The sequence below is a fragment of the Rhinatrema bivittatum genome, chromosome 14, assembly GCF_901001135.1.
Source record: "Rhinatrema bivittatum chromosome 14, aRhiBiv1.1, whole genome shotgun sequence".
Classification (NCBI taxonomy): domain Eukaryota; kingdom Metazoa; phylum Chordata; class Amphibia; order Gymnophiona; family Rhinatrematidae; genus Rhinatrema; species Rhinatrema bivittatum.
This window is the reverse complement of record NC_042628.1, coordinates 80,423,713-80,439,394: the sequence shown is the minus strand read 5'-3', so window position 1 is coordinate 80,439,394 and position 15,682 is coordinate 80,423,713. Positions and strand designations below refer to the sequence as shown.

The following is a 15,682-nucleotide window of genomic DNA, read 5'->3' as shown; positions in this document are numbered from 1 at the left end:
ATACTGTAAACCGTTGTGACGGGGCCCACCTTAAGGACGGTAGAGAAAAATATTTAAATAAATAAAGGTTAGGACAAGTTCCTTGAGGGGAGAATTGCAGAAAGCCACTGCTTATTCTTGGGATAAGCAGCCTGGGATCTCTCTACCCTTTGGGATCCTGCCAGGTACTTGTGACCTGGCTTGGCCACTGTTGGAAGCAGGACACAGGGCTTGATGGACCCTTAGTCTGACCCAATAAGGCAAGTCTTGTGTTCTTAAGTGCAAGGTCACAAGGGTCAGTAGTGGAATTTGAACCCTGGGTCATGGCTCATTGCTCTAATCATTAGGCTATTCTTCCCTTACACTTGCACTCTCTCCCATGCTCACACAGACATTTTTCTCCGTCTCTAAACACACAAGCTGCGGCAGCAGCTTCCACCTCTATCCCCCTTTCCTTCCTTCCTTCCTTTCCATTCATCTGCCCACACCTTCCTTCCTTCCCCTCCAACCCCTCTCCTCACACCTCCCCCCCCTTTCTCTCTCCCTTCTCCTTCTGCTTTTACCCCTTCCCTTCTTAGTGAAAAGAGAAGGGAAGAGGAGCCGAGCTGGGTGGAGGTGAGAAGAGGGCGAGTGAAGCCTTCCCTTTCAGTCACTTCAGCCTCGGATCAGGAAGGGCAGCACAAAGCGGGACAGGAAGAAACCAGGATGAGCAAGAAGCAGAAGCAAAGGGCCCCAGCGTCAGGCTCAAGGGCGCACAAAGCAGAAGGGGACAAGCAGGAGGCCGAAACCAAGGTTTAAGCAAGAGGTCCTGGGCGGCAGCAGCAGCAGAACCGGCGGTGTGAAGGAGTCCAAGGGGGTGAGAATGAGGGGCCCTGGGGGTCACCGGGTCAGCAGGGGCCGAGCACTGGCCTGGGAGGAGCCCTTTTCTGTTACTGCTTCCTTCTCCTCCCATCGCAAACCTCTTTCCCATCCCCCTCTCCTCACCTTTTCTTCCTCCGGATCCCTCCCCTCCCCTCCCCTCCTGGGCTGTGGATGGAGGAAAGGGCACTCGGCAGCCTGCAGCGAGTTGCAAAGCTTTGGGGAAAGCAGAGTTGGGGGTTTTCTCTAGAAAGGAAAAGGATGGATGTCTTTGCCCCCTCCTCCTCTATTCTCCTCCATTTTCTCCCTCCCTCCCTCCCTCCTCGGCGGCGGCGCCGCCGCCGCTTCGGGAAGTTTTGGGGAAAGCGGGAGGGGTTTTTCTCTCCATAAACAGGAGGAAAGGTAGGAGGGCTCTGCGCAGGCGCATTGGGAGAGGGGGGGGAGGGGGCGCGCGCGCGCTGAGGGCGCGGTATAACGGTACCGATGAGTGCTCGCTCTGTAAGGCGCCCGGGTGCTGCCGTGCTCGCAGGTAAGGAGAAGCCGCCCCTCCCCCTCCCCGAGTAACGGTACCGGGGCTGAGGCCTCTCTGCCGGACGCCGCCTCGCGCCTTTATTTCTCCTCACTTTCCTGGCTCTGCGCCTGTAACTTTGCCTCCCCCCCCCCCCCGAGAAGCTCTTTCCTTGCTGTCATCAGGGCTCCCGCTTATACTGCGGTCAGTCCTGCCCTAACTTAACCCCACAAGGGAAGTGGCTTCGCTTCTGGAGGGCAGGGAATGGTCAGGACCCCGCTTTCCTGTGGCGGGCGGGGACCGCTTATGTGGCAACGCTTGGTGTCTTCCGCTCCCCAGACTGCTGCTCACGGGGCACTGCATGGGGCACTGCTGCTCACGGGGCACTGCTGCTCACGGGGCACTGCTGCTCACGGGGCACTGCATGGGGCACTGCTGCTCACGGGGCACTGCATGGGGCACTGCTGCTCACGGGGCACGGGACACTGCTGCTCACGGGGCACTGCACGGGGCACTGCTGCTCACGGGGCACTGCACGGGACACTGCTGCTCACGGGGCACTGCATGGGGCACTGCTGCTCACGGGGCACGGGACACTGCTGCCGGGGCACTGCACGGGACACTGCTGCTCACGGGGCACTGCTGCTCACGGGGCACTGCACGGGACACTGCTGCTCACGGGGCACTGCATGGGGCACTGCTGCTCACGGGGCACGGGGCACTGCTGCTCACGGGGCACTGCACGGGACACTGCTGCTCACGGGGCACTGCACGGGACACTGCTGCTCACGGGGCACTGCACGGGGCACTGCTGCTCACGGGGCACTGCACGGGGCACTGCTGCTCACGGGGCACTGCACGGGGCACTGCTGCTCACGGGGCACTGCATGGGGCACTGCTGCTCACGGGGCACGGGACACTGCTGCTCACGGGGCACTGCACTGGACACTGCTGCCGGGGCACTGCATGGGGCACTGCTGCTCACGGGGCACTGCACGGGACACTGCTGCTCACGGGGCACTGCACACCGCACTGCCCCCAGCCCCTGCTCCCCTCCCGCACTCCCCTCTTCCACGCTCATTCTCGGATGTGATCCCCCCCTTGATCAGACTTGGGGTCCACGAGACCCGCACCATCCAAGCTTCTTAGCGGTTTGGGAAGGCTCCTAGCACTGAGCAACTTTTTTAAAACGGGGGAGAAATCTCCAGGAAGTTGTTGATGGAGGTTTATGGCATTGGAATTTTGACACGGAAACACTAAAGATTTAATTACCCGGCTAAGAAATGAAGATTTTGCATATATGTAAATACATTCAATGTTTCAGAATTAGAATTTTCACATTTTGGTTTCAGCTGACCTCTTTCTTTATCTTTAGAGGAAGCTTACATATAGAGAAATGAGAGAATAATTTTGGATTGTAGGGATACCCAACCCAATGGGGGACTTGTTATAATTGTCAGAGCTGGAAGATTAAACCTGCTACAACAATTTTCCTTCACTGCTTTCCTTTCTTTGTCTCTTCTCTCCTCTCACTATTTCTTGCTATTTGCTGGCATATCTTTTTCTCCTTCCTTCATGTCTCTTCACTCATGTCCTCTCACTTAACTTCCTGCTTTTAAAACATGTTACTTAGTACAAGTCACACTTATCACCTCACCCCAATGACTTTTGTTTTCACGTCTATACAACTTTGTATAAAACCATTATACATATCAATTTATTGCTTGAATCCCTTGTACATATCTTATCCCCATGTGTCTGTTTTCACCCTCCCCCCGCCCCCCCTTTGTCATGACTATCCCTACCCCTCCCTCCCTAAGTTATTTAGTTTCTTGCTCTGTTACTGCATTTATGTTACATACTGTTATTTGTAAAGGCTTCTGCCTATATATCTTATGGTTGTAAGTTACTTGTAAACCGGCACGATGTGCAAACGGCTGTCGGTATATAAAATTAAATAAATAAAATAAATAAATAAAAAAATGTCATTTTTCATATTTCTTCCAAGCCGTCTCCCCCCTCCTCAATGATCCTCTCAGTTCCCCCTTCCTTCATTCTATTTTTTCTTCATGCCTCAGTTCCCCCCTTCATATGTGTCTTGTTGTCACTGTCTGTTGCTACCCACCACTTCCATAGCTGTAGCCACCCTCTCAGGCTGATCTAATAAAGCAGCATGGAAAACAGGCGCTCAGTGTTCAGCGCCCGGCCGCCTCTCCTGGGCTCAGTGTTCAGCGCCCGGCCGCCTCTCCTGGGCTCAGTGTTCAGCGCCCGGCCGCCTCTCCTGGGCTCAGTGTTCAGCGCCCGGCCGCCTCTCCTGGGCTCAGTGTTCAGCGCCCGGCCGCCTCTCCTGGGCTCAGTGTTCAGCGCCCGGCCGCCTCTCCTGGGCTCAGTGTTCAGCGCCCGGCCGCCTCTCCTGGGCTCAGTGTTCAGCGCCCGGCCGCCTCTCCTGGGCTCAGTGTTCAGCGCCCGGCCGCCTCTCCTGGGCTCAGTGTTCAGCGCCCGGCCGCCTCTCCTGGGCTCAGTGTTCAGCGCCCGGCCGCCTCTCCTGGGCTCAGTGTTCAGCGCCCGGCCGCCTCTCCTGGGCTCAGTGTTCAGCGCCCGGCCGCCTCTCCTGGGCTCAGTGTTCAGCGCCCGGCCGCCTCTCCTGGGCTCAGTGTTCAGCGCCCGGCCGCCTCTCCTGTGCTCGCGCTGTCAGGGAGGCGCTAGGGACAAATGTGCGCCCCTAGCGCCTGCTCTGCAGTGGGTGCCCAGGAGAGGTTGGCTGTTGACAGGTTAGAGAAATGGACGTTGGTTAATTGAGCATCTCTTTTCATAATCTGGCCGCCGGCACACTTTTTAAAAACTTTTTGTTCCTCCGACTTAATATCGTCACATTTTTGGGCTGCTCAGAAATTAACGCCTGCTCTGGGCACGACTTCATTTCTGAAGGTTAAAATGTGCGGGTCGGGCACACTTTTTTTTTGGATTGAGGGAGAATAGCTAATAGCCTTATCAACATGGATTTGCATGTCATGAGCGCTATTAGTTTCGGGGTGGGGATTAGACCGATGTTTTGGACGCGCTAATCCCCTTATGGAATAAAGGGTTGTGGACGCGCATCCAGCCATGGGTTAAACGGTGCGCTTGGCTGAGCTCACTGTATTGGATCGGCCTGAATAAGTTCCAGCAGTCCTGTCCAAATGTTTCTTTAGTTTGGCAGTAGTAAAATAGTACTGGAAATCTCCCCAGCCATCAGGCCGATCCAATATAGTGTGCTCAGCCAAACGCACTGTTTAACCCGCGGCTGGACACGGGTTTTGGACGCATCGAAAACACGCGTCCAAACCTCCCCCCCCCCCCCCTGCAAAACAGCACTCATCACGTGCAAATAAGTGTTGATGGCGGTGGTCATTGTAAAAAAAAGTGTGCAAGAGGCGTGGTCATTGTTAAAAAATACCATTCTAGAAGCACAGTCCAGATGTATTCCACACATTAAAAAAGGTGGAAAGAAGGCAAAACGATTACCGGCATGGTTAAAAGGGGAGGTGAAAGAAGCTATTTTAGCCAAAAGATCTTCATTCAAAAATTGGAAGAAGGATCCAACAGAAGAAAATAGGATAAAGCATAAACGTTGACAAGTTAAATGTAAGACATTGATAAGACAGGCTAAGAGAGAATTTGAAAAGAAGTTGGCTGTAGAGGCAAAAACTCACAGTAAAAGCTTTTTTAAATATATCTGAAGCAGAAAGCCTGTGAGGGAGTCAGTTGGACCGTTAGATGATCGAGGAGTTAAAGGGGCACTTAGAGAAGATAAGGCCATCGCGGAAAGATTAAATGATTTCTTTGCTTCGGTGTTTACCGAAGAGGATGTTGGGGAGGTACCCGTAATGGAGAAGGTTTTCATGGGTAATGATTCAGATGGACTGAATCAAATCACGGTGAACCTAGAAGATGTGGTAGACCTGATTGACAAACTGAAGAGTAATATTTATTTATTTATTTATAACTTTTTTTTATACCGAAGTTCAAGTAACAGGGTTACTTATCATTCCGGTTTACATTACAACAAGTAGCAAATAATGACAAATATGTCTTACAATGAACAAGGATGTGAACAACTTGGAGAACATAACTAGGAAAAAGAACAATGTGTGCAGTTACAACGAATTGGATTTAAGGGATATCAAACTAAATAGGAGGGAAATTAACTAATGGAGGGGGGAGGGGGGAAGAAGTTATTGTGGCTGAGTAAACATAAACTTAGGTCATGGGTAGCGATAGTCTGTGACAGTCTGTGAAAGCTATGGATGACTCAATAAATTATGGGAATGCTTGACCGAACAGCCATGTCTTGAGTCTTTTCTTGAACGTGGTAGGGCAATGAATCAGCCTGAGCTCAGGAGGAAGCAAATTCCACTCTTTGGGGCCTGCAGTGGATAGAGCTCTTTTCCTTAAAGATGTTTTAATGGGAGGAGCGTGTAGAGTGCCTTTTTGCGCTAATCTTAGCGGGCGGGATGAAGTGTGAAGTTGAAGAGGAATTCTGAGGTCCAGTGGAGTGTTGTTGAAAATGGCTTTGTGGGTGATTGATAAAAGTTTGTAGAGGATTCTAAATTTGACTGGGAGCCAGTGGAGCTTCTTTAGAATCGGAGTTATGTGGTCCCTTTTGTTGGATTTTGTGAGACACCTTGCTGTTGCGTTTTGTAAAAGTTGAAGAGGCTTTAAGGTGTTGACAGGAAGGCCGTGTAGCAGTGAATTACAATAATCGATTTTCGAGAAAATAATTGATTGTAACACTGATCTGAAATCATGGAAATGGAGGAGGGGTCGAAGCCTTTTTAGAACTTGGAGTTTGTAGTAGCACTCTTTTACCGTGGTGTTGATGAAACCCGAGTAATTTAGTTGATTATCCATGACGACCCCAAGGTTTCTGACTCGAGGGGAGAAAACTGAGAGCTGTGCAAGGTGAGAGCTGTTTAGTGGAAGGTTGCCGTCTTGAGTGATCAGGAGGAACTCTGTCTTGTTGGCGTTGAGTATTAAGTTAAGGTTTGTCAGGAGGTTGTTAATGGAGAGAAGGCAGGAGTTCCAAAAAAGAATGGTCTTGTGCAGTGACTCTGTGATCGGAATAAGGATTTGGACGTCGTCTGCATATAAGTAATGGATTAACTTTAGATCAGAAAGGAGATGACAAAGTGGGAGGAGATAGATGTTGAATAAAGTGGGGGATAGCGATGAACCTTGAGGGACCCCTAGTGTGGAACTGAACGGTGGTGATTCCTTGCTGTTGATCTTGACTTTATAGTTTCTGTTCTGGAGGAAAGATTTGAACCAATTTAGAGCTTTGTTTTTGATGTCGATCTCGGATAGTCTTTCGATGAGACAGTCATGGTTGACCGTGTCAAAGGCGGCCGAAAGGTCGAGAAGGATGAGCAAGCAGGGCTGTTTGTTTTCAAGATTCATGAGAATGTTGTCTGACAGAGATAGAAGAAGAGTTTCGGTACTACGGGATTTGCGAAAACCAAGTTGTGCCGGGGAGAGGATATTGTTATTGTCAAGGAATTCCAAGAGTTGTTTGACTATTCTTTCCAGGATTTTAGCAATGATCGGAAGATTAGCAATCGGGCGAAAGTTGGCTGGGTTATCTGTAGAGAGATTAGGTTTTTTTAATAAGGGTTTTAAAATGGCAAGTTTGAGGGGGTCCGGGACCAGGCCCTGAGATAGAGAGGCGTTGATGATCTGGGTGATGGGCTTCGACGTCTTTGGCGCTTGCTATAAGAAGGTTAGCTGGAATCGCATCAAGCGGGTGTGAGGATGGCTTGAGTTTCCTTAGAAGGTTTTCTATCTCTAAAGGGGATGTAAGATCGAAATCCTCTAAGCATGCCGTTAGTCGCGAGAAGGCTGAGGGATGTTGAGAATTGCTAGAGCTGAATAGCAGAGCAGAGGAGCATGGATGGTGCTGGGTAGGAACATTATTATCTGTACGGGAGGCGAGTAAGTTGATTATTTTGTTCTTGAAGTATGTGGCAAGTTCGGTGGCTTTAGTCGCAGCTTTGTCATCAGGAATAGTTGATGTTGGTGGTTTGGTCAGTGATGAGACCAGGGAGAAGAGGGCTTTTTGGGTCGTAGATGAAGTGATTGATTTTTTGAGAGTAGAAGTCTCTTTTTGTCTGAAGAATGACGATCCTGTATTTGTGCATGAGCGATTTAAAGGCCGAGAGGTTAGAAGAGGAGGGGTTCCTTTGCCAATTCTGAGCCTTTTTTCTAAGTTCATGTTTCAAGTTAGTTAATTGTGGGGTGAACCATGGTTTTGTTTTTTTTGTCATTGTTGGAACTGATGACTTTGGTTATAAGAGGGCAGGTTGCGTCTGCCACTTTGTTTGTGATTTTTAACCAAGAGGTCAGAGCAGTGTCAGCATCCGTAAGGTCGATTTCGGTTAACTCCGAAGCTAGGTGAGAGATGAGGGTTTCCTGGTTACATAACTTTCTGAGTTGGACTGTGGATTTCTGTTTAACCGAGGGGGTTGAATGTTGGTTTCGAAGGGAAGTAGAGATAAGTTTGTGGTCCGACCATGGAATTGGCAGACATTCGATATGCGAAGCTAGATTAAGGCCTTGGTTGATGAAGATGAGATCCAGCGTGTGTCCTGCTTTGTGGGTGGGTTCATTGATGAGCTGCGTGGATCCCATGCAGTTGAGGGAGTTGAGGAAGGATTCGCAATTGGAGGAGCGAGGAGTGACGTCCACATGAAGATTGAAGTCTCCTAACAGAATGGTCGGCATGTCAATGTTGATGTGTTTTACAATGTATTCTATTAATGGAGACGGGTCTGAGTCGAGATGTCCCGGGGGGGCGTAAATAAGGCCTAATTGTAAATGAGGGGATTTGAAAACTGAGAATTCAAGGGAATGTGAGGAGATAGACGAATGTAGCGACAGACCAAGATTTTTGTTAGCAGCGAGTAGCAGGCCGCCACCTCTTTTTTTCAGTCTTGGGATGGGGAATATGTCGAAGGTTTGTAGGGGGAGTTGATTGAGGAGGACCGAGTCTTCAGGTTTTAGCCATGTTTCTGTGATGGCGCACAGGTCTGGCTGTTCATCCATGAGATAGCCATATAAGAGGTGGGGTTTTTTTGCGAGTGACTGAGCATTCAGTAGAGTTAGGGAGAATAGGGTGAGACCCAGGAGCTGGTTGAGAGGTGAGAGCATGATGGGGATAAGTCATTTTTGTTGTTGTTGTTGGGTGGTTGAGTAGCCGAGTTTTGTTTCTGTGTGTCTCCTGCGGGAGTGTATGGTAGGAATGGCTGAGAGGAGCATGCCTGTTATCTGTGGGCCCAAATGAGCGGGCGTTTAGGCTGTGTGAGAGACGCTGGAGATCAAACGCAGAGGGAGTAAACTCAGAAGAGTACTGCAGAGTCCGGTCGGGTCTAGGGGCGTACAAAGGGGCATGCCCCTTTGTCGCGCCCCTTCGGCGCGCGACGCCGGGATGGAGAGCCCGAATTTAAGGGCTCTTACCTGGCTGCTTTAGGTAGTTTCGTCACTTCCTTCTTTTTTTTTTATTGGTTTTAAATTTGGCGCGGTTTTTCCTTCTGCCTTCTGGCTTCCGATTGGTTCGGAGGCCTGTCCCACGTGGGTTGAGCACTCGGGAGCGGAGGTTGTGCGTTTCTGCAGGGTTGGCGGGGCTTGGGTCCCTATCAGGGCGGCGCCGACTGCGGAGGGCTGAAGGTCGCTGTGGGAGCGCTGAGAGGTGAGCAGCGGAAAGGATCGCCGGGATGGAGAGCCCGAATTTAAGGGCTCTAATAAATCACCTGGACCGGATGGTATACACCCCAGAGTTCTGAAGGAACTAAAAAATGAAATTTCAGACCTATTTGTAACCTATCATTAAAATCATCCATTGTACCTGAAGACTGGAGGATAGCTAATGTAACCCCCAATATTTAAAAAGGCTCCAGGGGAAACTACAGACCAGTTAGCCTGACTTCAGTGCCAGGAAAAATAGTGGAAAGTGTTCTAAACATCAAAATCACAGAACATATAGAAAGACATGGTTTAATGGAACAAACCAAAGTGGGTAGTGGATATCGATGGACACCCATCGATATCCACTACCCACTCACGCTGCACATCTCTTCTAGACCCATCAGAGAAGCTTACAAGGGCTCGCTACACCCTCCCCTGGCCAAATCCACACTCCACTCATCCACCAAAGATCTAGCCTTCTCGACAGCGGCGCCAACCATCTGGAACGCTATGCCCCCTGACCTTAGACAAGAACCCTGTCTACTGACATTCAGAAAAAAACTCAAGACTTTGCTATTTCTACAAGCCTTCCCCTGCTCTGTGACCTCCCCAGCTACAGCAACACTCCAAGGTCCTCTAGTCAATGTACCCCAATTCTGACATTGTATATGACCTGATATTAGTTTTGAGTTACTCATGCCTCTGGCTCTTCCTCCTCCCAGTTCGATTACCCCTGTTTTATTGTAACTTTTCGCTATATTTGTTTATGTTAAGGTTATTGCCCCATTGTTCCTTGTTAAACCGATATGATATGATCTGTATCATGAATGTCAGTATAAAAAAGCACTAAATAAATAAAATAAAGTCAGCATGGCTTTACCCAGGGCAAGTCTTGCCTCACAAATCTGCTTCACTTTTTTGAAGGGGTTAATAAACATGTGGATAAAGGTGAACCGGTAGATGTAGTGTACTTGGATTTTCAGAAGGCGTTTGACAAAGTTCCTCATGAGAGGCTTCTAGGAAAAGTAAAAAGTCATGGGATAGGTGGCGATGTCCTTTCGTGGATTGCAAACTGGCTAAAAGACAGGAAACAGAGAGTAGGATTAAATGGACAATTTTCTCAGTGGAAGGGAGTGGGCAGTGGAGTGCCTTAGGGATCTGTATTGGGACCCTTACTTTTCAATATATTTATAAATGATCTGGAAAGAAATACGACAAGTGAGGTAATCAGATTTGCAGATGATACAAAATTGTTCAGAGTAGTTAAATCACAAGCAGATTGTGATAAATTACAGGAAGACCTTGTGAGACTGGAAAATTGGGCATCCAAATGGCAGATGAAATTTAATGTGGATAAGTGCAAGGTGATGCATATAGGGAAAAATAACCCTTGCTGTAGTTACACAATGTTGGGTTCCATATTAGGTGCTACTACCCAAGAAAGAGATCTAAGTGTCATAGTGGATAACACATTGAAATCGTCGGTTCAGTGTGCTGCGGCAGTCAAAAAAGCAAACAGAATGTTGGGAATTATTAGAAAGGGAATGGTGAATAAAACGGAAAATGTCATAATGCCTCTGTATCGCTCCATGGTGAGACCGCACCTTGAATACTGTGTACAATTCTGGTCGCCACATCTCAAAAAAGATATAATTGCGATGGAGAAGGTACAGAGAAGGGTGACCAAAATGATAAGGGGAATGGAACAGCTCCCCTATGAGGAAAGACTAAAGAGGTTAGGACTTTTCAGCTTGGAGAAGAGACGGCTGAGGGGGGATATGATAGAGGTGTTTAAAATCATGAGAGGTCTAGAACAGGTAGACGTGAATTGGTTATTTACTCTTTCGGATAGTAGAAAGACTAGGGGGCACTCCATGAAGTTAGCAAGTGGCACATTTAAAAGTAAGCGGACAAAGTTCTTTTTCACTCAACGCACAATTAAACTCTGGAATTTGCCAGAGGATGTGGTTAATGCAGTTAGTGTAGCTGGGTTTCTTGGAGAAGTCCATTACCTGCTATTGATTAAGTTGACTTAGAAAATAGCCACTGCTATTACTAGCAACGGTAAGATGGAATAGACTTAGTTTTTGGGTACTTGCCAGGTTCTTATGGCCTGGATTGGCCACTGTTGGAAACAGGATACTGGGCTTGATGGACCCTTGGTCTGACCCAGTATGGCATGTTCTTAAGGGTGATGGGAGAGAGAAATTTCATCTCCAGAGATTTGTCTGGCTGACTCCCAAAGTTAGCTGGACAACTCATTTGAATATTAGCCATAAATTCCTGAAAAGTTGCTTCTGCTCAGTGCCATGTGTGGCCACCAGAATTCACTTGTGTAACTGGTAAACATTTTTAAATGCATCTCTGATCACTAGTTTTCTCTCTGCCATTTCAGTTGTATCCCTAGACTGTGTAAATGTGTATTGCTCTCCTGAGTGCGCAGAAGGTGTGATTAAGTAGTTTACTTTGTGTAGTGCAAGGATGTCACCAGCCCAGCACATAGTACTTCCTTTTTATTAATGGTTGCATGTGCCACAGAGCTACTTCCTGGCTGGGTTATTCAGCATTTCTCAGTGCATGTGCTTGCCATGTGCCAGCTGGAGTATGCTACCGATAGGAAAAAGTACTGGTAGCTGCACTGTTCATGCATGGTTAATAGTGAAATGAATTTGGTTATCGGTGCATGCCTTGCAGATGCTTATAAAGATTCTAGTGTACTTGTGCTGTTTCAAATGTTAGCATTTCTGAATTTAGTAAACTGGTATCTTGCTTCCAGATCATATGGTAGTAACATGCTATCTCTTTACTCTTAGTAATTCATTCTATTTTAAGAGTCTGCCTCTGTTCGAACCGTTAAAAGGAGTTGCAAGCACCACTTGTAATTGCATTCTTTGTGTTTTTGTTTCTTTAGGCTGGATTATCTGGTATGCGGAGGATGTAGAAAGCAGTAGAAAGTTCTCTTGCTGGATGCGGTTTGTTTAAAGAGAGCAGCAGGAATTTCTTAAGGCTTTTGTATTATCAGCAATCAGCTCACAGGCTCCTAAAGAAAAAATAAAGTGCTTTGGAATCTCTGCATTTTTCTGCTTGCTGGTGACCCAAGCAGTCCAAGTTTTTTTTTTCACATTTTTAGATTTCAGAGGACTTCAAGTTTGTATCAGCTTGAGACTGAGCCATAATCTTACTTTTTCTGACCACACTGATCACAGAGAGACCTTGAAAGACTATGATCAGAAGACATATCTAAGTCTAGATTTGATTTTTTTTTTTTGGGGGTGGGGGGGAGGAGGAGTTATTTTTGGATAATTGATTTCAAAATTTGAGAATAGATAATGGCCTTGACAAAAGGAAGGTATTTGTTGCTTTTCCTTTGTGTTCAACTGGTGGTCATGGCCTTGCTCTACCGGGAGGGTTATAGGAAGCGTATGGCTTACTTCTTGGGAATTTTTTATAAAGGGGGTAACCCTTCCCTGCCAGGACTGGGCTCCTTCCACAACACATCTCAGCCTAATGATGTCTATGCCAACCTGAGTCTGATTCTGAAACCTGATCTACTGGAGGAAGAACTTCCTTACTGCCCGGACACCTCACCTTTCATAGGTAAGGAGCCCTCCTCTCATTTCGCAGTTGCAAATACCTGTGATTGACGTTCAAGGAAACACAAGCACTCTGAGGTGCTTTCATCATGAGAGTCAGAAAAATGGCTTACATTAGGGCAAGTTAGAAACTAAAAGGTACTGAGAGTCCTGGTCTGCTGACTTGTGAGAGTTAAATGATGGCAGTTGAAGCCCTAAAGGGGTGTTGCAAACGTGCTTATTTCTTTGTTGTGTGTCATGTATGTGTTCTGTACTGTTTTGCCTTGATGTGCAGAGAGGATGTGTTTATAATGAGCTTTCTTAAGAATCCATGGTGGTGGGGAAAGGAGGGTAAAGTAGGATCTGTGGCATTATAGTATGATGTTTGCATACTAATACCAATATATAAAAGTTTTAAATAAATAAATAAATTATAGTAAGTAGGGAAAATGGGCAGATGTGCATGGGCTATGTCGTACCTGTTGTGTGGTTTTGTTTTTTTTTTGTTAGTAAACTTTTTTGTAGCCTGTTTTCCTTTCCATGTATTTCAATGGAGTACAACTCTTCATTGGAGACTGAGGTTTCAAGGATGGGATCACTTTAGTTCCAGGAAATGGAACAATGACTTTCAACTTTCTTTTAAGCACAGGATCAAAGCTGGTAAAATTTTCAACGATGTGGCCAACCTCAGGCATACACAAATTCATGTAACTGTGTGTTCCTCTTGGTTGCTCAGCTCATCCACTGCCAGTTCCTTCCCAGCCAATTTCTCCCAACATTCTTCCCCATTTCAGACACTGTCCTGTTCCTGTCCCTCACACATTCTAACCCCCGATAAACCCCTACTCCTACCAGGCAGCCTCTGCCATCTTATCCTCATTTTCAACCCTTCCAAGCTGGCTCTCTCTCCCCATCAAATTCTCTTGAGGCTTGTTGCTGATGCTGCCTCCAGAATACCTATGCTATTTTCTCTGAGGACAAGCAGGATGGTAGTCCTCACACATGGGTGACATCATCTGATGGAGCCCGATGCGGCAAACTTATGTCAAAGTTTAGTTCATATAGTATTAGAAACTTTGACAAGGCATACTGAGTATGCCCTATACCATGCATCCATGCTGGGTCCCTCTTCAGTCTCTTCCGCGGAGCTGTAACCTTATCAGGTATGCATCCTCTGCCTGGGGGCATCCGGGGTTGCTGCTTATGCGCCCATATGACCCTGAAGGGATGTCTCATTCGCGTCATCAAATTGGATTAGCTCTTTGGGTCGAGGAAGTCTGAGCCATGGCATTGAAGGACCTGGGAGCTGCATCGATGGATACCTAGACATTGGCGGGACTGTCTGTTCCATTGATGCTGCCGGCAGATAGGGGCGCTGGAGACAGGCTGTTGACAATCTGGTCTTGGCCGAGGACACCGGATTAGTTGTCTTCAATATTGGCATCGGGGAAAGACAGGGTCAAGACCGGGCTGAGCATTGAGGAAAGTCTAAGAAGCATAGTCACTAGTCCCCTTCAATGCGCGGGGATGTACCGACTGTTGCCGCAATACCCCCGAAGCGATCGCACGGTGAGGAGAGCCCATTCTCTTTTGATGCCAGGGGTCCGCGATGGTCTCCAACCGGTCCTGATGTCAGTCGCCAATCTCCCTCAAGGGTCCGAAGATGATCTGGTCACTCCTCCTCCGCCCTCCCAGTCAGTGTTGGCATTGGCATCGTTTGAGGAGGCGCTGGAATGACGAGTCCAGCTGGAAGTGGAGTGGTACTAACTGCACCGGAGCCAGTGCTGCCCGTCCTTGTACTGCTTCTGGAGAAGCTCAACATGCTTATCAGTACGTTACTGACCCAGCTGGCGTCTGTTCCTGGGACAGTATCAGTGCCCAGTGGGACACCGAGGCCTCGCCCTACCGATATGGTGGTTGTTTCCAGTTCCACCTCGAGGAAGCTCCACCAAGGCCAGCAGAGATGCCGAGGCCTGTAGACCCCCATCTAGTTTTACCAGTGCCTGCACTTCTGGAAGACTTAGCACCTAGGGCCCCATCCACTACAGCATACAGTGAGGATGAAGGTTCCGATGATCCTACAGAGTCATCCAAGGACTCTGATGGTCTCCTATCAGACCCTTCACCCCCAGATAGATAAAGAAAATCCCCACCTGAGGACTTGACCTTCACAGGGTTTGTGAAGGTGATGGCTGAAGCCATCTCATTTCAACTTTTGATAGAGCAGGATGCCAAGTACAAAATGCTTGAGATCCTCCAGTTCATGAAGCCTCCTAAGGAGATTGTGGTGGTTCCGGTATACAAGATCCTTAAGGAGTTTCAACTGTGGATATGGGAACACCCCTTCACAGTGCCTTCCGTTTAAGAAGGCAGACAGGATCTACCTTGTCCAGAAGGCTACCGGATTCGATATGTGTCAGCTGCTTCACCAGTTGGTGGTCAAATCTGCCATCGTGAGGGCCAAGTGCTCTCAACCCATTCCTCTGTGGTCTGGGGAAGGACTACAAAGCGATGGACGCTCTTGGGAGTAAGGTGTGCCAAGGCACTATGCTTATTGCCCGCATTGCTGCCTACAACTCTACATGAGCCAGTACTTGCAGGACATCTGGAAGAAGGAGCAGGAGGTGGCTAAGCAGCTCCTCAACAGCAGCAAGACACCCTAATGTCACTGGTGCACAAGGGTCTGGAGTGTAGGAAACACAAGGTCTGTGTGACCTACGATGTTTTCGAACAGCATCGAGAGACTTTGCAGCAGGAATCTGTGCCTGTAGAATGGCATGGATGCGGACCTCATATCTCCAACCATATGTACAGGAACAACTTGCTGATGTCATGTACAGGAGAGCATCTCTTCGGAGATAGGGTGAGGGATGCTGTGGCCCAATTTCAGGACCACCAGGAGACCCTCCAACAACTCTCCGCCAGTACTCCTGATCCATCCTCCTCATCCAGGAGGCTATTGAGACTGGGGCCAAGGAAGTCTTTCACCAGAGGAAGTACTATCCTCCACCTCCTTGCTCCCGTCAACACCATTGGGGCTCCCGCAGCC

The 15,682-nt window shown here is 48.2% G+C and overlaps 1 protein-coding gene across 2 annotated transcripts in view; it reads left to right on the top strand.

The window, feature by feature from the left end:
• Window positions 1–785: 785 nt before the first annotated feature.
• Window positions 786–15,682, top strand: part of LOC115075977 (beta-1,4-galactosyltransferase 3-like) — a 122,168-nt gene continuing 107,271 nt past the window's right edge. The window contains exons 1-2 of one of the 2 annotated variants that reach the window (XM_029576989.1): window positions 786–835; window positions 11,973–12,658. In XM_029576989.1, coding sequence (XP_029432849.1) covers window positions 12,391–12,658 — 268 coding nt within the window. In that variant the 5' untranslated portion in view covers window positions 786–835; window positions 11,973–12,390. Of the gene's footprint in view, window positions 836–900; window positions 1,367–11,972; window positions 12,659–15,682 lie in introns of those variants that run through there. The other variant, XM_029576988.1, reaches the window with a different exon arrangement.